This window comes from Vigna umbellata, chromosome 1 (assembly GCF_029865625.1).
Source record: "Vigna umbellata cultivar VRB3 chromosome 1, Vumbellata_1.0, whole genome shotgun sequence".
NCBI classification, from domain to species: domain Eukaryota; kingdom Viridiplantae; phylum Streptophyta; class Magnoliopsida; order Fabales; family Fabaceae; genus Vigna; species Vigna umbellata.
This window is the reverse complement of record NC_142165.1, coordinates 13,000,177-13,024,667: the sequence shown is the minus strand read 5'-3', so window position 1 is coordinate 13,024,667 and position 24,491 is coordinate 13,000,177. Positions and strand designations below refer to the sequence as shown.

Here is a 24,491-nt window from a genome sequence, read left to right as displayed (position 1 = left end):
CGTTATCCTGTGATTTCCACTTATCACTAGCATGCATCATGTTTTCTTTTGTTTTGCATTTTTCATCCTTATTTAATTTAATTTAATAAAAAATAAACAGCAGTACAAGTGAGAAAACAACGGCAAATTTTCCACGACATCCGTACAGGACCAGAGCTAACTCGAAGGTCATGGAGAATTGGGAGCAGTCACACGAATCTATTAAGGCCGATGTTAGCCAGTTGAAGGATCAAATGGCCCAGATTTTGGCGGCTCTCGAAGCCCTAAAGACTACGGGAGGGGCGACGCCTGCGCAAGTCGAGGGAAGTGCTCAATATTACCCTCCGGTGTTCAGTTCTGGGAGCCAATCTGTTCCGTTCCCAATGTATGGATTACCTCCAGGTTACACCCCACCTGTGGGAGAATACGCAGAAGGGGAGCAGACTTCATTCTCTTTCCCTACCACTGCTAACGTACCGCCAATCAGTACTCAGGGACCTGTCATAATGTCCGCACCTATGGTAAACGAGGGAATGCATGCAAACATGTCTGATGGAATACGAGTAACTCCGGTGCCACCTGTGATTACCGGAGAGGGCTTTTCTACAAGGGCTGCGCCATATACTTCTTTTCAGGGGGTAACTAGTAATGTTGATGGGGCAAAGGATAAACTGGAGAGCCTAGAGGCAAGGTTGAGGGCTGTTGAGGGGTATGAAAGTTATGGATTTGGGGATGTTTCCAGATTGAGCTTGGTTCCTGGCGTCAAAATTCCACATAAGTTCAAGGCGCCAGATTTTGAGAAGTATAAGGGAAATACATGCCCAAAGAACCATCTAACCATGTTTTGCAGAAAGATGGCTGCATATGCTTATGATGAGCAGCTGCTCATCCATGTTTTTCAAGATAGTTTGGCTGGAGTGGCGTTAAATTGGTATACCCATTTGGAGCCGACTCGAATTCGTTGTTGGGCGGACTTGGCTGATGCTTTTGTGAAGCAGTATATATACAATACACATGTGGCGCCAGATCGTTTACAGCTGCAAAACATGTCGAAGAAAGACAACGAAAGTTTTAAGGAGTATGCTCAGCGGTGGAGGGAATTGGCTGCACAAGTTGAGCCACCTTTGTACGATAGAGAAATGGTGGCAATGTTTGTAAATACGCTCCAACCACCATTCTATGAACATATGGTGGGAAATGTATCTTCAAATTTTGCCGATATCATCGTGATAGGCGAGCGGATAGAGATCGGGTTGAAGAATGGGAAGATTGCATATGGCTCGTCGGTGGGTGCAAACTCCAAAAAACCCAATTTCAACTCAGGGAAAAGAAAGGAGGGAGATGTGCATGCAACATCTGCAACCCCCGTGTGGAGAGGTCAAGCTCCCACCCATAACTATCGACCATACTGGGGTCAACATCCACATGCAGCTAACGCGTCATTTGGTCATCAAATTAGGCCTCAACAACAACCGGGGTACTATCAACCACAATACATCCCGATGAATAATTGGAGGGGAGAGGCAAATGTAGGTTCCAATATGAGTGCGGGTCCCAATACTTATCCAAGAAGGAACCAAGAAAGAAATTATGTTAATTTTACTCCAATTCCTACAACTTATACGGAATTATTGCCTCAGCTTATCAAACAAGGGCTAGTTGTCGTTTGTCCCTTGAAGCCTTTGCAGCCTCCGTACCCAAGAGGCTATGATGCAGAGGCAAAGTGTAGTTATCATGGAGGGGCCGCTGGTCATTCTACTGAGAGGTGTCTGGCTTTCAAGCATAAAGTGCAGACTCTAATTGATTCTGGGTGGTTAAAGTTCCAAGAGGATAAACCTAGTGTCGAGTCCAATCCTTTATCTGGGCATGGAAGTGCTTCGACGAATGCTGTCGAAGTGAAAGAACATGAGCTGGTGAGAAATGTGAAAGAAGTTAAGAGCTCTAGGAGGTTTATCTTGGAGGCGTTGCTGAAAGTGGGTATCTTGAAGGGTGATTATGATGAGAGTATGGCATGCGCGCTCCACCCAGAGGCTGAGCACTCTATTGAGGAGTGTGTTGAATTTGAAGAAATTCTGCAAGACCTGCTAGATCGTGGTCTGATGCAGGTATGCTACAAGAGGGAAGAGGGTGATGTATTTGCACAAACTGGTGATGAATCCGACATGATTGTACCAGAACCATTGGTGATTCGTTTCACTAAGACTACCTCTATTCCACCAACTCAAGGAAGGTCGCCTGTGGTTATCCATGTACCAGCCCCTTTTCCTTACAAGAACGAAAAAGCCGTCCCATGGAGATATGGGACGTATGCGTCAGGCGAAACGCAAAGCATTGACCCTGTCGTCAAAAACATATCAGGGATAGGGGGAATGACTAGGAGTGGTCGAATTTTCACATCACCTGAGTTGGCACGAGAAAGGGTTAATGATAATGAAGCAACGATAGCCGCGAAAGCAAAAGAATTCTTAAAGGGGAAGGGGGCACAGACAGAGGAAATCCCCGACAAGGAAGAGAAGAGAGAGGTTTCTGAAGAGGAGGCTATTGAATTTTTAAAATTCATACAACAAAGCGAATATAAGGTGGTGGAACAGTTAAACCGTATGCCTGCTCGCATATCCTTGTTAGATTTGCTCATGCATTCGGCATCACACAGAAAGTTGCTAATGAAGATACTCAGTGAGGCTCATGTGGAGCAAGGTATTTCATTGAATAAATTCGAGGGTATTGTTGGCAATATTGTTGCTAATAATTATCTCACCTTTACGGATGAAGAGATACCTGCTGAGGGAAGAGGGCATAATAAGGCTCTTCATGTCTCTGTGAAATGCCTGGACCATGTTATTGCGCGTGTTTTAGTGGACAATGGGTCCTCCTTGAATGTTATGCCGAAAGCAACCTTGGAAAAGTTACCTTGCGAAGGAATGCATATGAGGCCAAGTTCAATGATTGTGAGGGCGTTTGATGGCAGTAAACGAGAAGTGATGGGAGAGGTGGAATTGCCAATACAAGTTGGCCCTTGTGTATTTCAAATAACATTCCAGGTTATGGATATCCTGCCAGCTTACAGTTGTTTGTTGGGACGCCCATGGATCCATTCGGCTGGAGTTGTGCCTTCTTCATTACACCAGAAGTTGAAGTACGTGATGGGAGATAAACTAGTGATAGTATCAGGAGAAGAGGATCTTCTGGTGAGTGGGCCATCATCCACACGATACATCGAAGCGGCTGAAGAAGCTCTCGAGATAGCCTTTCAATCGTTGGAGATTGTGGGAAATGCTTGTGTGGAACAGTTTCCAGTTAATCCTCGTTTATCATGTGCTTCTATTATGATGGCTAAGATTATGATAAAAGAGGGCTATGTATATGGGGAAGGTTTGGGCAAATATCGGCAAGGGCGAGCATTCCCTCTGGAGATCGTTGAAAACAAGAACAGATATGGCTTGGGGTACAAACCTACCCGGGAAGACAGGAAAAGGATGATTGAAGAAAGAAAAGAGCGCAGTTTGGCCCGTGCAGAAAGACGAGGGCCCAGAGAGAGCAAAATTCACATTGTTGACATCAAGGAAAGCTTCCGCAGTGCTGGGTGGATCAACATTGGCCAGATAGCAGCCGTGGAGGATGAAGAAAGGCCTCAAAGTTCGAGCTTTGTGTGGGCTTGCTCCCCTGATACTCAACTCAACAATTGGGAAACACTGGATTTACCTGTGATGCTTAATGTGAACAAAATGTAATAGTTTTAATTAAGCTTATAGTTTCGATTGGGGCTTTAGAACTGAAGTTTTGTGGATTGATTCTTTTTACTTTTCACTCAGCGTGACAATAAAGTTGCATTTCATCATCATTTGGCATTTTTTGTTTATCTTATTTATTTATACTTTTTCATAAATTTAAATGATGCAGATGTGACAATGATTGTTTTGAAAATAATGATATCAATGTTCCTAATTTTGAGCACCCTATCAATAATACGGAAGATGATTTCGAAGATGATGTGGAACCCTCTCCAGAACTGTTGAGATTAGTGGAACAAGAATCTAAGGAGATAAAACCCCATCAGGAGGAGATTGAAATACTCAACTTGGGGGAGAATGATGAGATAAAGGAGGTGAAAATCGGTACTAGTATGAAAACGGAAGTGAGGGAAAGATTGCGTGCCTTATTGAAGGAGTTTAAAGATGTATTCGCGTGGTCTTACAATGACATGCCGGGTCTGGATACCGATATTGTGCAGCATAAGCTCCCACTCAAGCCAGAATGCCCTCCAGTCAAGCAAAAATTGAGAAGAATGAAGCCGGAAATGTCCCTAAAAATTAAAGAAGAAGTCCAAAAGCAATTTGACGCAGGATTTTTGGCCGTGGCAAGATACCCACAATGGGTAGCGAATGTTGTACCAGTGCCTAAGAAGGATGGGAAGGTTCGAATGTGTGTTGACTATCGTGATTTAAATCGTGCAAGTCCGAAAGATAATTTCCCGTTACCACACATCGATACTCTGGTTGATAATACGGCCAAATTTTCGTTGTTTTCGTTCATGGATGGATTCTCGGGATACAATCAAATTAAAATGGCACCGGAAGATATGGAAAAAACGACCTTTATCACGTTATGGGGAACATTCTGCTATAAGGTTATGTCTTTCGGACTCAAGAATGCTGGGGCAACATACCAAAGGGCAATGGTGACACTTTTTCATGATATGATGCATAAGGAAATTGAAGTTTATGTGGATGACATGATTGCAAAATCGGAATCAGAAGAAGAGCATATTTTCAATTTAAGGAAATTATTTGAGAGACTGAGAAAGTACAAACTCAGATTAAATCCTGCCAAATGCACGTTTGGAGTAAAGTCTGGAAAATTGTTGGGCTTTATTGTCAGCCAAAGAGGGATAGAAGTTGATCCGGACAAAGTAAGAGCGATAACGGAAATGCCTGCGCCCAGAACAGAAAAGGAGGTTCGAGGTTTTTTGGGAAGATTGAACTACATTGCTAGGTTCATCTCCCAATTAACTGATACTTGTGAACCAATGTTCAAGTTACTACGGAAAAATCAGGCCGTAGTCTGGAATGAAGATTGTCAAGTTGCTTTTGAAAAGGTCAAACAATACCTGCAAGACCCTCCTGTATTGCGTCCACCTATGCCAGGAAGACCGCTCATTTTGTATTTGACCGTATTGGATAATTCAATGGGTTGTGTATTGGGTCAGCATGATGAAGATGGGAAAAGAGAGCATGCTATATATTACTTGAGCAAAAGATTCACAGATTGCGAACAACGATATTCGTCGTTAGAGCGAACTTGTTGTGCACTGGCGTGGGCTACTCATCGCCTAAGGCAATACATGTTGAGCCACTCTACTTGGTTGATATCTAAAATGGATCCTATCAAGTATATTTTTGAAAAGCCCGCTCTCACTGGAAGGATAGCTCGATGGCAGATGCTATTGTCAGAGTACGACATTGTATATGTTACTCAGAAATCTATCAAGGGTAGCGCTTTAGCGGAATATTTAGCCCATCAACCCATTAGTGATTATCAGCCAATGCAACCTGAATTTCCTGATGAAGATATCATGGCTTTATTTGCTGAGAGCGAAGATGACAAAGATGAAAAAGCATGGACGGTATTATTCGATGGGGCTTCGAATGTAATGGGGCATGGAATAGGGGCAGTGCTTATCTCTCCTAAGAATCAATACATTCCAATGACGGCAAGGTTGTGTTTTAATTGCACGAATAATATCGCAGAATATGAAGCCTGTACCATGGGAATTCGAGCAGCTATAGAGTCTAAAGCAAAAATTCTGGATGTATATGGAGATTCAGCTTTGGTCATCCATCAATTGAAGGGAGAATGGGAGACTAGGGATACTAAATTAATTCCATACCAAGCTTACATCAGGGGATTAATTGAGTATTTCGATTCCATCACGTTTAATCATATACCGAGAGAAGATAATCAATTAGCAGACGCATTGGCTACCTTGTCGTCGATGTTTGAAGTTGATCAAGATGCAGAATTGCCAATGATTGAAATGAAGAGTCATACGGAGCCAGCATATTGTCATTTCATCGAGGAGGAAATAGATGGTAAACCTTGGTACTTTGACATTAAACATTATCTTAAGACTCGAGAATATCCAGAGAAGGCATCCGAAAACGATAAAAGGGCGTTAAGGAGATTGGTTGGCAGTTTCATTTTGAGTGGGGATATTCTATATAAGAGGAACCATGACATGGTTCTCCTTAGATGCGTAGATGCAAAAGAAGCCGAGCTGATACTAAAAGAAGTACACGAGGGTACATTTGGCACGCACATGAATGGGCACTCAATGGCCAGGAAGATACTGAGAGCGGGGTATTTTTGGTTGACTATGGAAAATGATTGCTGTACACATGTGAGAAAGTGTGAGAAATGCCAGGTATACGCAAGTAATATCAATGTTCCACCCATGACCTTGAACGTGTTGTCTGCACCATGGCCCTTTTCGATGTGGGGAATAGATGTCATCGGAGCTATAGAGCCAAAGGCGTCAAATGGACACCGTTTCATATTAGTTGCAATCGATTACTTCACCAAATGGGTTGAGGCTGCTTCTTATGCTAATGTGACTAGAAAGGTGGTGACCAAGTTCATAAAAAGGGAGTTGATTTGCAGATACGGGCTCCCTAATAGGATCATCACTGATAATGCCACTAACTTGAATAACCAGATGATGACAGAGTTATGTGAGGAGTTCAAAATTCATCATCTTAATTCTTCTCCTTATCGTCCAAAGATGAATGGAGCAGTAGAGGCTGCTAACAAGAATATCAAGAAGATTGTGCAGAAAATGGTGGTCACATATAAGGATTGGCATGAAATGCTTCCTTTTGCTTTACATGGTTATCGCACTTCGGTACGAACATCGACTGGGGCAACGCCTTTCTCGCTTGTATATGGAATGGAAGCAGTACTTCCGTTTGAAGTGGAAATTCCGTCCTTACGAGTTTTAATGGAAACCCAATTAGAAGAGGCGGAGTGGGTTCAAGCTCGTTTCGACCAGCTCAATCTCATTGATGAAAAGAGACTAACAGCAGTATGCCATGGACAATTGTATCAAAGAAGAATGAAGAAGGCATTTGACAAAAAGGTACATCCAAGAGAATTTCATGAAGGTGAGCTGGTGTTGAAGAAGATCCTACCTATACAAAAGGATCATAGAGGCAAATGGACTCCAAATTATGAAGGGCCATTTGTAGTGAAGAAGGCATTTTCTGGTGGGGCACTAATTCTCACGAGAATGGACGGAGAGGAGTTACCATTGCCAGTTAATTCTGATGCAGTAAAAAAGTTTTACGCATGATGATTCCGTGATAGTGGATGCTATTAAAGGGATGTTGATATTATCTTCAACACTTATTGTACTCTGTGTTTTATTCAATAAATAAATTTCACGTGATTTCATTCATATTTTGGTTGTTCGCATTCCATCTGAAATATTGCATGTCACGCTGAGCTGTTAAGTAGTCAAGTGAAAATGAAAATGAAAATAAGTAAACGCGCGTTGATAAAAGCATCACAGGTATATCAGGTTGGCGAGCTCGGTCCTGGAGGATGTCGGAAAGGAAAAACGAAAAAAAAGGAGTTACATGTTGAGTTTGTTGTTAATAAAGTTGTCAAAGACATAGTATGTTCGAAAACAGTTTTGAAAAATACCGTTGGTGAATACTTCCCTGATTCAAGGTTTTGGGTGTAACCGGTGTTCTTTTCTCGATAAAGCATCTGCATTCACATTACTTGAACCCTAACTTTTTCGTTTCTCATAAGACGAAGGATTTCGCCATATGTCTAATATTGGGGCAGTTTTCATCATGTTACATACCACCGATAATCCATTGATTAGGGAGATAAAAAAAAAAAAAAAAAAAAAGGGAAAAATGAAGTTGAGGTGTCAAGCACTGCATAGTTTAGTTTCAGGGTTAAATTCAAGAGAAAGTCAGACAAACAAGATTCGGAGTGACGTGTGGCCATTTTTCATTATCCAATCGTCAAAAGCAGTTCATTCAATTGCACCCCTTTTGAGCCAAAATTCGTAATTGTTTTCATCACCCTAGACAAGAGTCATTAGCATGACGACGTCAATTTGAAAGGGTACATCATAAGCATTCAACGTGGAGAAAAATGAATGAAAAGGGAAGTATCATAAAAGACCACAACAGGGGCAACGAAAAGAATGATCCAAAAGAAAAAAAAAGAGGAAAGACGATAAACATACTTGAAGTTCAAATCCCTAAAGACAGTTGACGGGACACCTTGCAAATGATTCTTGTCTGAAGATTTTAACCGTCAAACAAATTATTTGGGCCTTTATTATCCTTTCTTTCAAAACCCTTTGTCCTCTAGCCACGGTACAAGCCCATAAAAGTCCACACTGACTGAGGACTGTTGGTCCTAATCTTTCTCATGAATTTGACTTTGAAACAAAATGATGTGGTGAACGACATAATTCAGTGTTATTTTCAAAAAAAAAAAAAAAAAAAAAAAAAAAAAAAAAAAAAAAACCGTCTCCCTGTCAATCGAAGATCATCCAATTTGGGGGAATCCTTCATACCCAAATCTTTTTACTTTTCCATTGTGCAAAACTGGGGCAGTATGGGAGCACAACATGTTAATAGCACTTTTCCCCAAAGGAGGGACACACATGCGTTAATCATTTCATAACCATTCTTCCACTTTCTACAGGGTTCAAGTTAATTTGGATTGCAAAAAGCGATAAAAAGAATTTTAACTCAGGGTTACACTTTCTGCTCGTCAAAGGGTTCTATACCTATCAACGTTGTTTTTAGGAATGCGTTTTGAACGTACATTGTGTTTGATGACAATATTAACAATGGATTCCAAGCATGGAATTTCAAAAAAAAAAAAAAAAAAAAAAAAAAAAAAAAAATGATGAAAAGCGAGAACAAAAGAAAAAATAAAATGAAAGTCTCATGTGTCTATGCATTCATGCATCATCATGACATAACATCATCTCAGAGTAAGCGAAGAGAATTGTTTGCAAAATCTTCGTGTTTAACTTGGCATTTATCAACTTTTCAAAGCTACCAATCAAGGTTTTAATTTTCTGTTATCGACCCTCTGCATGGCAATGGTCGGATTTAAATTTCTGTTCTGTGAGTTTGGCCCTCTGCGAGGCAATGGTCAAATCCAGGTTTTAATTTTCTGTTATCGACCCTCTGCATGGCAATGGTCGGATTTAAATTTCTGTTCTGTGAGTTTGGCCCTCTGCGAGGTAATGGTCAAATCCAGGTTTTAATTTTCTGTTATCGACCCTCTGCATGGCAATGGTCGGATTTTAAATTTCTGTTCTGTGAGTTTGGCCCTCTGCGAGGCAATGGTCAAATCCAGGTTTTAGTTTTCTGTTATCGACCCTCTGCATGGCAATGGTCGGATTTAAATTTCTGTTCTGTGAGTTTGGCCCTCTGCGAGGCAATGGTCAAATCCAGGTTTTAATTTTCTGTTATCGACCCTCTGCATGGCAATGGTCGGATTTTAAATTTCTGTTCTGTGAGTTTGGCCCTCTGCGAGGCAATGGTCAAATCCAGGTTTTAGTTTTCTGTTATCGACCCTCTGCATGGCAATGGTCGGATTTAAATTTTTGTTCTGTGAGTTTGGCCCTCTGCGAGGCAATGGTCAAATCCAGGTTTTAATTTTCTGTTATCGACCCTCTGCATGGCAATGGTCAGATTCAAATTTCTGTTCTGTGAGTTTGGCCCTCTGCGAGGCAATGGTCAAATCCAGGTTTTAGTTTTCTGTTATCGGCCCTCTGCATGGCAATGGTCGGATTTAAATTTCTGTTCTGTGAGTTTGGCCCTCTGCGAGGCAATGGTCAAATCCAGGTTTTAGTGTTCTGTTATCGGCCCTCTGCATGGCAATGGTCGGATTTAAATTTTTGTTCTGTGAGTTTGGCCCTCTGCGAAGCAATGGTCAAATCCAGGTTTTAGTTTTTTGTTACTGATACTTTACTTGACATTGGTCATTTGGCATCGTGACTTGAATTATTTTGTTCGTTTTCTTTCATGATTGAAACCCGGACAAAATTAGTGTCTTTATCTTTACTTAGCTTTACTTAAATAATACGAAAAGATTAAATTTTCATATTATTTAGTAATATCTAAGTAAAGAGGGGCAGCTGTCAACACCCAATTTTGTCCGGGTTGAAAAAATGTGTTTTTATTATTTTTCTTTTATTTTACCTTTTTATTTTATTTTATTTTATTTTTTTTATGTATCTAGATATTTGCTTTTAATTCAATTTCTATTTTATTTCTTATTTTCAATTTGTTTTAATAAAGTTAATTAATCAAAATAGTTAAAAAAAATTGAAAAGTAAAATTAAAATTAAAAATAATGAAAATAAGTAAAATAAAATTGGAAAAAGTAAAAAATAGAAAAAAGGAAAACGTGGAAAAGGGCACGTATGGGAAGCATGTCTGAGGGAGGGGGAACCAGTTTGTTAGAGGGATATTTTTCTAAGATTTTGGGGAAGGAGAAAGCGGGGAGACCAGGTGGTTAGAATAGGATAATTCCAAGATTGTTGGGAGGATTTTGGGGGGGATCAGAGAAAAAAAAAAGGAGAAAGAGCACGTAGGGAATCATCATCTGGGATCATCATCCAGAGTTTGGCACCGGCACCGGCAAGAAGAGGTCACTGGCTATACAGAGCGATAGCGGCAGCCATAGCAGCAGGTAAATTTCTGGTTCATCTGTGCACCCAAACTCATCATGAACGCTTACTGCATAACTGCTTCTGCTGCTCTTTTTTTTTCTCCATCATGAATGATTTTCCTCTGAGCACCATGAGTTCCCTCTTCACCAACCTCCCCTTCCATTCATTCTCTGTTTCACCCTGCTCCCTTTCTCCTTCCTAACTCTCACGCTCACGGTCAATATCAATAAACCAAATCCAAAATCCATTGCACAATCGAAGAAGGAGGGAATGAGCTGGAGCGACGGCCAACGATGGTCTCGGCGGTGAAAGACGAATAGCTCAACGAAGAAGTGGCGGACCGTGTGTTTGAACTGGCGGAGACGAACCCCTCACTGGGTTGCCGGTGTCGGAGAGAGTAGATAAGAATAAAGAAGCAGCGGCGCGGTGTGGCGTGGCGTGGTGCAGTGGCTAGATCGAGAGAGATAATGGCGTGGTAGCTGGTTTGTGAAGGCGGTGATACGGTGGCCATCTTCGTTGCAGTGGCTAGTCAGGTCCGTGGTGGTCAATCGGAGACGTGGCCGTTGAGTGACAGAGTGAACCCTTTTGATCAGAGAGAAGGAGGCATTGGTATCATCTGGGAATAACGGCGCGTGAGCAAATGAGAATGGGAAGACGGGACCCCTAGGGAAATTCTAGGTTAGAAACTGCCCCTGCGGGCCAAGCCCAGGAATGAACGAACGCGCGTTCGTTACCCTAAATGAACGAGCGTTCGTTATGCAAATGAGCGAACGCTCGTTAACCTAAGGACTTCTTGACCGTTCGTCCAAACGAGCGAACGCTCGCTATCTTTAAGCATTTTGACCGTTCGTTCAACAACCTAACCAACGAGCGCTCATTATCCTAACGAATGAACGCTCGTTATCCAAGCGAGTGAACGCTCGTTATCTAAACGAACGAACGCTCGTTATCCAAACGAGCGAACGCTCGTTATCCAAACGAATGAACGCTCGTTATCCAAGCGAGTGAACGCTCGTTATCTAAACGAACGAACGTTCGTTATCCAAACGAGCGAACGCTCGTTATCCAAACGAATGAACGCTCGTTATCCAAACGAACGAACGCTCGTTATCCAAACGAGCGAACGCTCGTTATCCAAGCGAGTGAACGCTCGTTATCTAAACGAACGAACGTTCGTTATCCAAACGAGCGAACGCTCGTTATCCAAACGAACGAGCGTTCGTTTCCGAACCAATGAACGCTCGTTACTCAGCCTCAATTTCTCAACGTCCGTTCGCCATGCCTTCAACGAGCGTTCGTTATTGAGCCTTCGTTCTCAACGTCCGTTCGTCATATCTCTCGACGAACGCTCGTCATTCAGCTCACATTTCTAAACGTCCGTCCGTTATGTTCCCCAGTGGACGTTCGTCCTCTCCCTCCAATGAACGTTCGTTCTTTACTTAACGAACGCTCATTATTCTGAATCTGTCCTTAACATCCGTTCAGTCATTTTCATTTCTTTTGTTTATTTATTTTATTTTTTTTATTTCTATTTATTTATTTATCTTTTTCTCTTATTTTGTTGTATTTATTTTAAACATCTAATAATACAATATTTTAAATAAATAAATTTACAAGAAAAGTTTTAAAGGTTTAAGCGCACGTGTGACCGCTCGCGTCGTCCTTGTGCTAAAAACCTCTTCTTCTTTTCTTAAATAAAATTTCAAAAAATACGTTTTAAAGGTTTAAGCACACGTGTGACCGCTCGCGTCGTCCTTGTGCTAAAAACCTCTTCTTGTTCCTTAAATAAAATTTACAAAAATATGTTTTAAAGGTTTAAGCACACGTGTGACCGCTCGCGTCTTCCTTGTGCTAAAAACCTTTTTCTTCTTCTTTAAATAAAATTTACAAAAATATGTTTTAAAGGTTTAAGCACACGTGTGACCGCTCGCGTCATCCTTGTGCTAAAAACCTCTTCTTCTTCCTTAAATAAATTTACAAAAAGTATGCGTTTTAAAGGTTTAAGCACACGTGTGACCGCTCGCGTCGTCCTTGTGCTAAAAACCTTTTCTTTTCTTCTTAAAATTTCAAAAATATGTTTTGAAGGTTGAACACTCGTGTGATCGCTCGCATCGTCCTAGTGTTCAATACCTTTCTCTCTTATTTATGTAATATTAAACGAGGGTATGAGTGCTCGTGCGATCGTCCGCATCAGCCTAGCACTCAATACTCTCAAGTCTTCCTAAATAAGCAGATAACAGTATGAGTGCTCGTGTGATCGTTCGCATCGGCCTAGTGCTTAATATCGTTATCTTTCTTTTCAAAAATAATTAAAAATATTTAAATATCATTTTAAAGGTATGAGTACTCGTGCGACCGTTCGCGTCGGCCTAGTACTCATTACCTTCTTTTTCTCGAAAATATTAAAAACATAAAAATCTCCAAAAATTAAAAACATCTGCTTTTTCAAACAAACAAACAGCCTTTCAGCTAGAACTACGTAACCCTGATTTCTCATTTTGAATGAGAATACGTAGGAGCAAGGTCAATCCTTGTCGGGCCCAAAAAACTAAAAAAATATATTTTGTTTATTTATAATTTTATTTTAGGGGATAATTAAACATTTTGAAAAAACCACATCATACTTGTGCATTTAGTTAAAGGTACTGCCTTAGGGCAGGCGTTGTGGGGTGCTAACACCTTCCCCACGCGTAACTGACTCCCGAACCCAATCTTTGGTTTTCGTGGACCGTGCTTTATCGTTTTGAAGTTTTTCCATAGTTTTCCATAATAAACTATGGTGGCGACTCCAAATCTCTTTTCGAAACCCGTTTCTTTTCTGGATCGTCGTCCCGTCGCGATTCCGGTTGCGACAATGTGTATCGTGTATAATGTTTAAATGTTTATATATATATATATATATATATATATATATATATATATATATATATATATAATTAATGGTTTGTATTCTAGTTTATCTTTGATTTTGTGTTGTCTATCTTTGTGTATATTTTCTCCTTTACAATATATATATATATATATATATATATATATATATATATATATATATATATATATATATATATATTGTAAAGGAGAAAACATACACAAAGATAGACAATACAAAATAGAATACAAACCATTAATTATATATATATATATATATATATATATATATATATATATATAATTAATGGTTTGTATTCTAGTTTATCTTTGATTTTGTGTTGTCTATCTTTGTGTATGTTTTCTCCTTTACCATGATCACATTAATGTGAGCATTTTAGGCTTGTTTTCTTCTAATAATTTCATTATTATATATGTAAGTAGTATTTTTATTCTTTAAAGATGAAAAGATCAATAAATTATAAAAACAAACTCCTTCAAAAAGAAAAGATGATAATTGCTATTAAAGTTGCCCTCAGAGGGTTGGGTTCGTCCGAAGTTATTGAATTGTTTGGATGAAAAATCCTATATCTTAGTTTCTATTTTTTTCAACGCTAGATAATCTTTTATTGTATATAATATGTAGTAAACAAAAATAATGAAATAGAACTTTTTGAAACATTGAAAGAAGTAGTCATTTATATGAAAAAAAAAGAGCATAATTCTTAAAAAATCAAGGAGATCCACTTGCATTCGTTAAGAAGTCAAGGGAATTCACTTGCATTGAAAGAAAAAAGGGTTAAATATGTTTTTAGTCCCTAAACTATTGGCCGTTTCTGGTTTTCGTCCCTCTTCCAAAGTAAGGTACAATTTAGTCCTCATTCTTTAGAAAAACGTTCGTTTTAGTCTTCAAAATTTTGTTTTTAGTCCTCGTTTTAGTCCTCAAAACGTTCGTTTTTTCGACTAAAACGAACGTTTTTTAAAAATTGAGGACTAAATTGTACCTTACTTTGGAAGAGGGACGAAAACCAGAAACGGTCAATAGTTTAGGGACTAAAAACATATTTAACCCAAGAAAAAATGGATTCTTGTTCAGTTCTTATACTTCATGAACTTTCATTTCAAAAGTCCATACGATTACTAGATGAACCAAATCCAGAATATGAACCAAAGAAAATACCAATTAAACCGATGAACTCCACGAGAAAAACGACTTTTATTAGAAAACCAAAAAATCCTAAGAAAAATATGAATTTCCATTTTTTTATAAATTCAAATTAGTTTATGGCTACGTTAAAAATAAAATTTTAAAGAATTTGTATAAAAAAAAATTCACAAATTAAACCTTAAATAACTATATATAAAGTTAATCTATAAACTTTTAATATAGACACTCAACTACTGCACTGCACCAAAGCTACATAAAGAAAATAAATGAAACTTATTGAAGCTCCATAAAGGAAAATAAATGAAACTTATTTGAGAAAAAACTAATAATATTACAACAGAAATTGACACATGCAGAAATTATTCAGTTTTACTGTCTGCAATGGAGGTCATTGAAATCAACTACTGCACATACATCTGTATCTCTTTCAAATCAATGTAGTGTGCATCATCTATACTCTTGAAAGTTAACATGACCAGTGGCCTGTGCATGCTCAACTGCCTCCTGAAATGTTCAGGAAAAAACACTTCTAAGAATCATAAAAAGAAAAAGAAGTTCAGGCTAAGATAAGTAAAACAAGAATCACCTTTTGGCCAACTACTCCAATTTGGCATACCCCACAGCGCAGAGTGAACTTGGAAGTGTCAGTGTAACTCCGTTTCCTGAAAAAGAGTATACATCATATTAGCATATAGAATAAATTGAAAGGAAAAAATTTTCACTTAAAAAATGTGCATAATTTCATCGGTAAGGTTTGACAATAGAAATTAGTAAATTTAAAGTCTTCAACATGTTAGTCTGTGTACATGTAGTTCAACTGCCTAGGGGCACATTCACTACTTTCCGTTCTAATTGAAAAAAAAAAGATGCACTAGATTTACAAAATTGTCTCATTAGTTTCTCTCACTTTTCAGTTTTAAGTAATAGCACATAAAAACATTTTACGTAATATATATTCACAAAAAAAAAAATCTAGTAATATGAAGAATCCAAATTTGAGGATTCATGCAATTCAATCATCTAAGAGTGCAAATATTCATCTATTTGTTTTAAGAAGGTTCAATAAGAATTGCAAACAACCTCTGCTGGTCCTTCACAAAATTTAGAGCAAGCCTCTCCACAGGTCCAATGCTTCTGTTCGGCTGAACCGCAAATATGGTCTGATCAAACTCTTCAGGAGCATCCTCAACGGGAGACATCTGACCCAAACAAGGCGTGATTAATCATCAGGCAACATGAAAAAGAGAATTACATACAAGCCTGAATTTTGTATTTCTTTTTCTCTATTGTTTTATGTGCAGTAGATAAAAGCATAAATATCATACACATGCAATCTCATGATTCTCCTCCAAATCCAAAAATTAAAAATGCACAAAAGAGAAGAAGTGGATGATCAATAGTTTCTGGTATATGAGATTACTCACCACTAATGCATCATAGTGGAGACCGTCATAAATTAGCATCACTCTTTCAGAGTAGTTACTTTCCTGTCAAAAGTATACACAGAAGATGAAAATGGAGAGTTCGGTCTTAAGAGGTTGCAACACTGAGAGCATAAATTGCATAAAAGTGACTAACCTGACCATACAAATCACATCGAGTTGTCTGGATATCATATGCTGCAATTTCACGTCCATAATAATCTGCTAATATTGCAAGTTCGATTGCACCTTCAAGGAGGAATATAGAGCTTAATTAGCACATCAAACAAACAAAACGTTAACAGTGCAATCTTGTTAAGCTGTTACTAGGAGAGTTTGAAATACCCTTTGAAAGCCGTGCTAAATTCATCGGGTACAAAATCTGAACCCACAATTTATATCAAAAGCCTAATTTCGGAAACTTGTTTAAGCAAAACAACCAATACAATAGTAGCAAAAGCTTGTTTGGGTATCCAGATGTTTAAATGAAATTTCCCAAATCTGAATTAAATCTTTATACCTCATAACATTTCAGGAAAACAATATATTTTATTCATATACTACATACTACATTTATGTTAGCAAAGTTTTTCAAAACCCAGTTTTTAAATCAACCTAACTTTGAGCAAGTTTCGTAACCTTCTACATTCCAAATAAAAATGAATTCACCACATTTGAGGTTAAACATTCGTACAAACTGACCACGGTATAACAATACAGGTAGCAGTTCCAACTAGCACAATAGAAGTTGATAATCAATTCCATTAAACTTTTTATTTAGAACAGCCTTGATCAGGAAGGCATAGGCCAACTAACCTCCCCACTTCTCTGAGTCAAGAATCCAGTTACAATATTCTGCATTTGGCTTCCCAAGAAATGCTTCACAATATTTCTGTGGATCACTTGCCACTGTTGCAGCTATAACCTTTAGCACGTCAAATAGTACAAAACTATCAAATTACAATATGATCGAAATGATGTCAATGACATACTTAAATTAAATAGATATAAGTAATACAATGGAATAAAAGTTTCATTTCCACTTCACTGATAATTCTTAAATGAAAGACTATGTAATTTCACATCTGAAAATACAAATATTTTGCATTGACAAGCTTTTGGTTGCAAGTAATTTCATTGAAAGCATTGAGTGGCACGACATTGGGCTTGGCAGACTAATAGAGGCATGTGAATTGATGATGAAATACAAAAAATTACCAGAAAGTTACTTAAATCCTACGTCAAAGAAACATCAGCTACTTAAAAATTTAGCTGATCCTTATATAATACTGAGTGTGAAATCCAAACACAATCGGTATAATATTGACAATCTTTTGCATTTACTGCAATCATTTTAGTAATTGGAAAGCCAACTCTGAAATTTAATCAAATGTGTCTACAAGGAACACTTTTCCACGGAAAAACAAATTCAGAACTTCTATTTTGACTTTCTGGTTGCAGAAACTACTCAAATTGAAACAAGCAAAGCGATACGAACGCCAAGCTAATTTCAATTAAGATGGAATGTTGGATGTCCCATTTGAATTGTATATGATAACACGCTAGCACACTGTATATGATTATCACGAGAAAAGAAAGGATAAAATATGATTTAACTTCCTCAAAAATTTCTTCTTGTTCCCCATAAAAATGTAATAGGCTTTTAGATTTAGCTCCCACGTTTGCCAAGAGGGATTTATTTTAGTCTCTCATCCGAACCTAAAAACGCATTCTCTGATAAAAATGTGGGACCTAAAAATATATTGAATGAGTGTCATACTAAGAGAATAACACAATTCAGGGGAACACTAACTCGTTTGGGTAAAAACTCCTTGTTCCAATCCCATAAAGAATTCCTCGGATTCAGAAACAAATTCTGATACAATGTTGTTAAATGGTGGCAACATGGCCACCATGGTGGAATGGCGTTGCAAATATTTTGGCAATAGCCGTGGGCATTTTGTGAAGGGAGGCCACCCAGCATTGGTAACATGCTAAGATATGGTTTCACAAGTCCAAATCTTGAGTTTACCATGCTTGATACCTCAAGATTTGCAAAATGAGTTCTGTTTTTTAGTAAAAAAGGTCAAATTTAACATCGAGTTTTGTTTGATACCTCAGAAAGGAAGTACCCCTTACCACTAGAACCAAATTCACAAAAAAAAAACGTAGAAATGAAGCAGTTGGATGATAAATTCCAGAGAAATAAAATTAATACACGAAAAAACTACCTGTCGCAACTCAGGGGCTTTCTTCTTGTCATGATCCATTACATATCTGAATCGACAAACACAACAAAAATAACAAGAGGAATCATTTGTACAAGTAGCACCAACACCAACCTTAACACCAACACAGCATAAAAAAAAAAGTTGACTTCCATTGCGTTGCTTACCCAACTGCATTGAAGAGACAACTGTTATCTGAAGGAATAACTCTTCTCACAATAACACCTTCCATGACGCAGATTGTAGACAACCACCAGCCTGAAAATCAATCATGAAAAAAACAAATTAAAAATCTAAAAAGCAGCACCAAATGCAAACAAATACCGACCGCGAAAGAACAAAACCTATAGTTTATTGATTATTAAATTGATAGAACATAAGTTAGACATGTGCAAAGAAAGGGAAAGGATTGTACAAACGGAAATTGTTTGGAATTGGAAAATGAAGATCTATGGTATGGAGAATGAAAAGGGAATGGATTAAAGAAGAAGAACAAGAATACGGACCAAGAAAACTAAAGCTTGTTAAGGTGGGTTTGTGCGTTGGTTGGGTTTGGTATTTGAAAAGAAAAAAGGTTTGATTTTTAAAGTGAAAAAAAGGGGTACCGGTGGTTATCAGCATTTGGATTCAGATGCCATGGCACCGTCCTTTTCCTGAACATGCCCCACTCTCTTCCATGCCAACACCTAGCAAGCAAAGGAACACTCACACCATCTCTTCCTTATCCTTTAATTTCACCCTAATCTATAATTAATTTCACAAATCTATAATTAATTTCACCCTAATCTATAATTAATTTCACTTTCCTAATTTTCTAACTAATCACTCCTTTCATTTTTCAAATTATTAAATTAAATGTATGAAATAAACTTTACTGCCACTTTATATTAAATAATTATATGCATTAAATTCTTTTTTTTTATGAGGAGTGGAAATGCCCCCAACTTCTATAATTTACATGTATTAGTATCATCGTTATTTATTTATTTTTGTTATATATAAACATTTAAATAATTAAATATATTATTTATTGTGGATTATATTAGATATTATGATAAATTGTATATAATCAAACATTCTATATGCTTATAACTTAATTCTATGGGTAGTTATTTTTTTTTGTTAAATATGTTTTTATTTTTTATTATGAAAAACTGTGTTTAGTCTTAAAACTAAATAACAAATCTATATTACTTCGTATACATTGTAAAAGTCAACAAAAAAACATCATTATCATGTGAAAGTTTAGAATTTTTTACTTTTCATAAGCAATATTTTGTATGTCAAATGATATTTTATATTTTCAAAAAGTACAGAAACTAAATATTTTAGACAAAAATACAGTGAAAAAAATATTTAATGTTTTTAATTTACATGAGTTATTTTCAACATTATACCATGATTATTACTTCACGATTATTATATATAAGTGATAATAATATTATCTTATTATCTAACATATTTTTATTTTTAATTAAAATAATAAAAACTACCGAACTTTAAAACTTAATTAAGATATAAAAGAGATGAATTAGTGAGAACATGAATTGTTAAGGATAGAGTACAAAAAATTGAACTTTTCATCAAAGATAAAAAAAAACTTATTTCCCAAACATTACTAATATGATGAAATAAACTTTTCAATTAAAAAACTTAAAAACTAGCTTAAATACTTGACAAGTATATTTATATACCACTGATAACTTGTACTATATTAAATTTTGATTGATAATATTTCTCACTTGCCCTTGTGATTCCACTAATTATTTTTGTGCAGTTTTTTTTTTCTTTACTGCTGATTGCTTTAGTCATACATTTTTCACATATTATTTTTATAATTTAAAAAATATTTTATCCTCAATAAATGTTTACACTATTATCCCAAAAAAATCACCTACATAAATATTACTTACATGTTTTATTTCAATAATTAAATTTATCAATTAGATTCTAACTCCATAAATTTCAATTGAGAATTAGTGTTTTCAAATTCACTTATCACTTTTTTTCTAAAGTTAACTAATAACACATTTAATCTTACCAGAGATTTGAGCCCAGATTTTCCAAACAAGTGACACGATGCAGCTATTCCAAATGAATTTTGTTGTCTTCTTGTTGCTCCCTTGAATGGAATCAACTGTGTAATCAAATGTATTAGGGTTATGAATTAGAGTATAGGTAGGAGATACTACTTTATATTTATAGGATTAATTATACATAATAGACATATCTTATATAAAAATAATACTTAATATAATAACAACATGATAAATTATAATAACAACATATAATAAATGATAACTAAAAAATAAATAATAATTAAAGAATCAAACTGATCGCATTTCTAATATATCTATTAGACCCCGATAGAAATAACTATCAAATGTAAATAAAATGAGATATTTTTCTTTATATAAGTTTTATTTATTTTATTTTATTTTATTTTATTTTATTTTATTTTGACTCTATTTTTCTCTAATACTGTGTGAGAATTACTTAAATTGATCTTGGTGCATGTCAACAAAAGAAAAAAAAAAAAGGAAGAGAAGTTGAAATATGCTTAACTTTTTATCTTTATTCTTGAAAAGTGACAACATAACATCATTGGATGCAAGTGCAATTTGGTGTATATAATTATTGTTGAGATTTTTAAGGCTTTTGAAGATATGAGATGAATGAAATATATGAGAAATATATTGAATGGAATAACTTATTATTATATTTTATTTATATACATTACATATATAAAAAGTAAAATGTATCATAATATCAAATATAAAATATTTATATTATTTTAATCTTAATTTATAAAACTGAAATTCTAAAACTGAAATGTTTCTTAAATATTAATTTGACTTAAAAAGATATTGAGTAAATATTATTTATATATATACCTATATAGTGTGCATAAGCTAAAGTCTATGCTTTCGGTATAGAATCAATGCCTTTCTGCTGATAAAAATCCACTTGGGCCCACAACTTTTTATATGATTGAAAAAGAAATTTTCAACTACTTGAACAAACTGTGTACAAAATACTCAAACTCATTAGGCAGTCTTAAAGTATATTCTTTAGATTATTTTTTATGAAATATCAATTTTTAAGTCTCAATGTTTATTTTCTTTTTAATTCTGATTATGTAAATAGATTATTGGCTATTAGAAAAAAAATTACTAATATTATCAATTTCTTAATTCCTGCAAGATTCTCTTAATAATAGGATGCAGTTAGTTTTTCAATAATATTTGTATCTACTAAATCGAATACAGTGATCTAAGTTTTAGTACAACCATTCATACTGATTTAAGGTTTCTTTTTATCCTTTAAAAATAAACAAGCATTATGCAGAATGAATGTATGCTGTAAAAATTGGATGAAGGGCTACATCCAAAAATTATCTAACAGAAAGAACACTTAACATCATTCAAGGGCTTTTTATGTGATAGGAAGCAACAGAACCTGCAAACACCATTTCAATGTCTAAGTTTCTTTCACTTTTAACGAGCATAATCTTTGAGAGAATCCGAAGATTAGAGACCTCAATAGGAAACTAGGGTAAATGTAATACAGGAGCACCCCTATCCACCAAAGAACAAAACAAAATAAAACTTCATTACTAACATATGTCCCCTTCCTGCATTATTAACCTGAGTTTGCTGAAGGAGCAGGAGGTACCACTACCATTGATGCTCATAGTGTTGCTATGCACTCAATTTCAATCTTGGCATCCAATGGCAAGGCAGCTACTTGATAAGTGGAACGAGCAGGGAAAGGTGAAGGGAAGTCTGAAACCATTGGAACAACATATAAATTAAACACAGTGAAAATAAATAATGCCAATTAAAAGGAGAAAAATCATAAAATTATCAGCACAGTACTACAACTGGATTCTCTTGCACCAATCTAGTAATCACCCTTGGCATATATTAGTATTACCTATGACAGATAATAGATGAATCTTCAAGAATTTTCAACCACAAAAAAAAAAAAGCATGCAGATTTTGAATCTAAATGCTGATCAGATTCTCGTGCACAGCCCACAGATGGAGCATGATAAATTCTTACAGAACAGAATAAATTATCATATGGGAAATTCACTAGTAATCAGCATAGTTAAGCAGTTTGTCAATACAGATACAGAACTGTCATGATCTGCAGTATAGAACTTATGTCTAGTTATCTCTAATCAAAGAGGTTAGAAATTGAGTACAAGTTTAAGGTGTATTCATCTTTTCACCAAGACAAGTTATTGTAAGCTTCACCTTCTACAAGAATGTAAACTGCCAAGAAAACATTATCAACAAAATTCACTATACAGAACTCACATTTAGCATATATCTCATTGACCTTCTTAAAGTCCTTCAAGTCAGCCAACCTGCAGGAAATAAAACCTCAAAAACTAGTAACATTGCCGAAATGCAATAAACCCCAACTACAGAGAGCAAGGAATTCATACATAATTGTTGTCTTAACGACCGAGGAGTAGCTAGCACCACCAGCTTTAAGGATTTCCCCCATGTTTTTTAGAAGCTACAAAGGACAATTATCTCAAATGTCAAAAACAGAATCAACAAGTGGGTCGCATCATCGACTAAATGTTACCATATCATACAAGGATACAATCAAATAATGTTATGTATGTTACAAAATGAAATGTGGTCTCATTTTGTATTGAACCTGTTCAGTTTGCTCCTCAACATCATCAGATACGAATTTCCCTGTCTGTATTGAAGAGCAAAACACACGCATATCAATAATCTGCTGAAGAAAGGAAGATAAACTATAAAAAAACTGGAGATGACAATTAACAAACCTCGGGAACAAGGCCAAGAACACCAGACACGAAAAGAAGGTTGTCGGCTTTGATTGCTTGAGAATATGGCCCCAGAGCCGCCGGTGCCCCATCAGTTTGAACACTTTCCTTAACACCTAAGTCACACAGACAATCGTTTACAATTTCCTCACTCTCTTCTCTTCACAATTAACTTCGATGCTAAAAAATTAACAATAAGAATCACCATCGAAGATAAAAAAAGTTAAAAAAATCTGAAGGTCTTTTCACAATGGGTACATACGAGCATCCGAAGAAATGCTCAAGCATGTGAATGGCAAAGAGCGGTTGCGTGACAAAGAGGAACGCCAGAAGGAGGTGCCGGCCACCGACAGACACCCCACTCCGGCAGCCAATGAAGCACTATTGCGCAGTGCGCCGCGTTCCATCGCCGGAATCTGGAAGCTCCGAACACTGCACCACGACGCCATTTGTATATCTTCGACTCTACCTCACACTCTCACTCTCAATCAAATTCTTCAAACCGACACAATCTTGGTCTGTTTTTGGGGTCTCTGTATAATATTTCCCTTTGCCAGAACTACCCTTATCTCAGACACGGATTTACCGTTTTTGTCCTTTCAAAATGTCTGGGCTTCCACGGTTCTTGGGCTAGGCCCATTCCCAATGCAAAGTCCTGAATTGGAACATTTCTTCCTGCACCTCACGAATTGGTGTTGGAACATTTCTTCTTGCACCTTACAAAAATCTTAACATATTTATCTTCTTTTTCTAAGACATGTTCAAAATACAAAAATTACATTTCAAATATCCTTGTCAGCGTGAAAGAAGGATGTGCTAAGATATTGTATTCAGAACAATAGAGTTATCATGCCAATATTTTAGAGGATACAGAAATTGAAACACTATTGTTATCATTTGGTTGAAGGAAAATATTATTAAATAATAATAGTAATATAAAAGCAAAAAAATGTTATATATTTTTATTAGTTAAAGTAAAATTTGGGTATTTATTTTTGAAGCGATAAAGTTAAAACTCATGCTAAGAGGTAAACGTAAGTAAGGTTCTGCGTTAATATCGTTTTAGAAAATATCAGAACTATCTTATGCTTTTATTTTACGTGGATAAAATATTTTATATTTTTTATTCATAGAAGTAAGGTAAAACTATATTACTTTTTGTTAATGTTATGTTTGCAAGTATATTTATTTTTTAATTTTGGTTTGGAAAGACCATATAACCACAGGTTAAGCTATAGTCCTTGCTCTTTAAATTTAAGTGTCAGTGCAGATTGACCCATATACAGCATTCCTTCACTAGAAA

At 36.4% G+C, this 24,491-nt stretch overlaps 3 protein-coding genes across 5 annotated transcripts; 1 reads left to right on the top strand and 2 right to left on the bottom strand.

Moving 5' to 3' along the window:
- Positions 1-497: 497 nt before the first annotated feature.
- LOC148204683 (uncharacterized) lies at positions 498-7,324 on the top strand. The gene is made up of 4 exons (XM_088115767.1): positions 498-542; positions 615-1,697; positions 1,800-3,626; positions 3,929-7,324. The coding sequence occupies exons 1-4, from the start codon at positions 498-500 to the stop codon at positions 7,322-7,324; spliced, it is 6,351 nt and encodes a 2,116-aa protein (XP_087971893.1).
- A 7,689-nt stretch (positions 7,325-15,013) lies between these two features.
- Positions 15,014-19,088, bottom strand: LOC124821449 (OTU-like cysteine protease family protein). Of its 3 annotated transcripts, none has more exons than XM_047293329.2 (9): positions 18,981-19,088; positions 18,543-18,633; positions 18,379-18,424; positions 16,964-17,072; positions 16,305-16,396; positions 16,151-16,213; positions 15,807-15,925; positions 15,313-15,388; positions 15,014-15,230 (listed from the first exon to the last, which is right to left on the bottom strand). In XM_047293329.2, exons 1-9 carry the CDS (start codon positions 18,994-18,996, stop codon positions 15,174-15,176), a joined length of 669 nt encoding a protein of 222 aa, XP_047149285.2. In that variant the 5' UTR covers positions 18,997-19,088; the 3' UTR covers positions 15,014-15,173. The 3 variants fall into 3 exon arrangements, with proteins under 3 accessions (XP_047149285.2, XP_087951767.1, XP_087951775.1); XM_088095641.1 differs by having other exon boundaries at positions 18,882-19,025; XM_088095649.1 differs by lacking the exon at positions 18,981-19,088 and adding an exon at positions 18,791-18,931.
- A 2,707-nt stretch (positions 19,089-21,795) lies between these two features.
- Positions 21,796-23,713, bottom strand: LOC124821450 (reactive Intermediate Deaminase A, chloroplastic-like). Its single transcript, XM_047293330.2, has 6 exons — positions 23,451-23,713; positions 23,189-23,304; positions 23,053-23,097; positions 22,832-22,905; positions 22,701-22,750; positions 21,796-22,160 (listed from the first exon to the last, which is right to left on the bottom strand). Exons 1-6 carry the CDS (start codon positions 23,635-23,637, stop codon positions 22,066-22,068), a joined length of 567 nt encoding a protein of 188 aa, XP_047149286.1. The 5' UTR covers positions 23,638-23,713; the 3' UTR covers positions 21,796-22,065.
- Between the last annotated feature and the right edge of the window lie 778 nt (positions 23,714-24,491).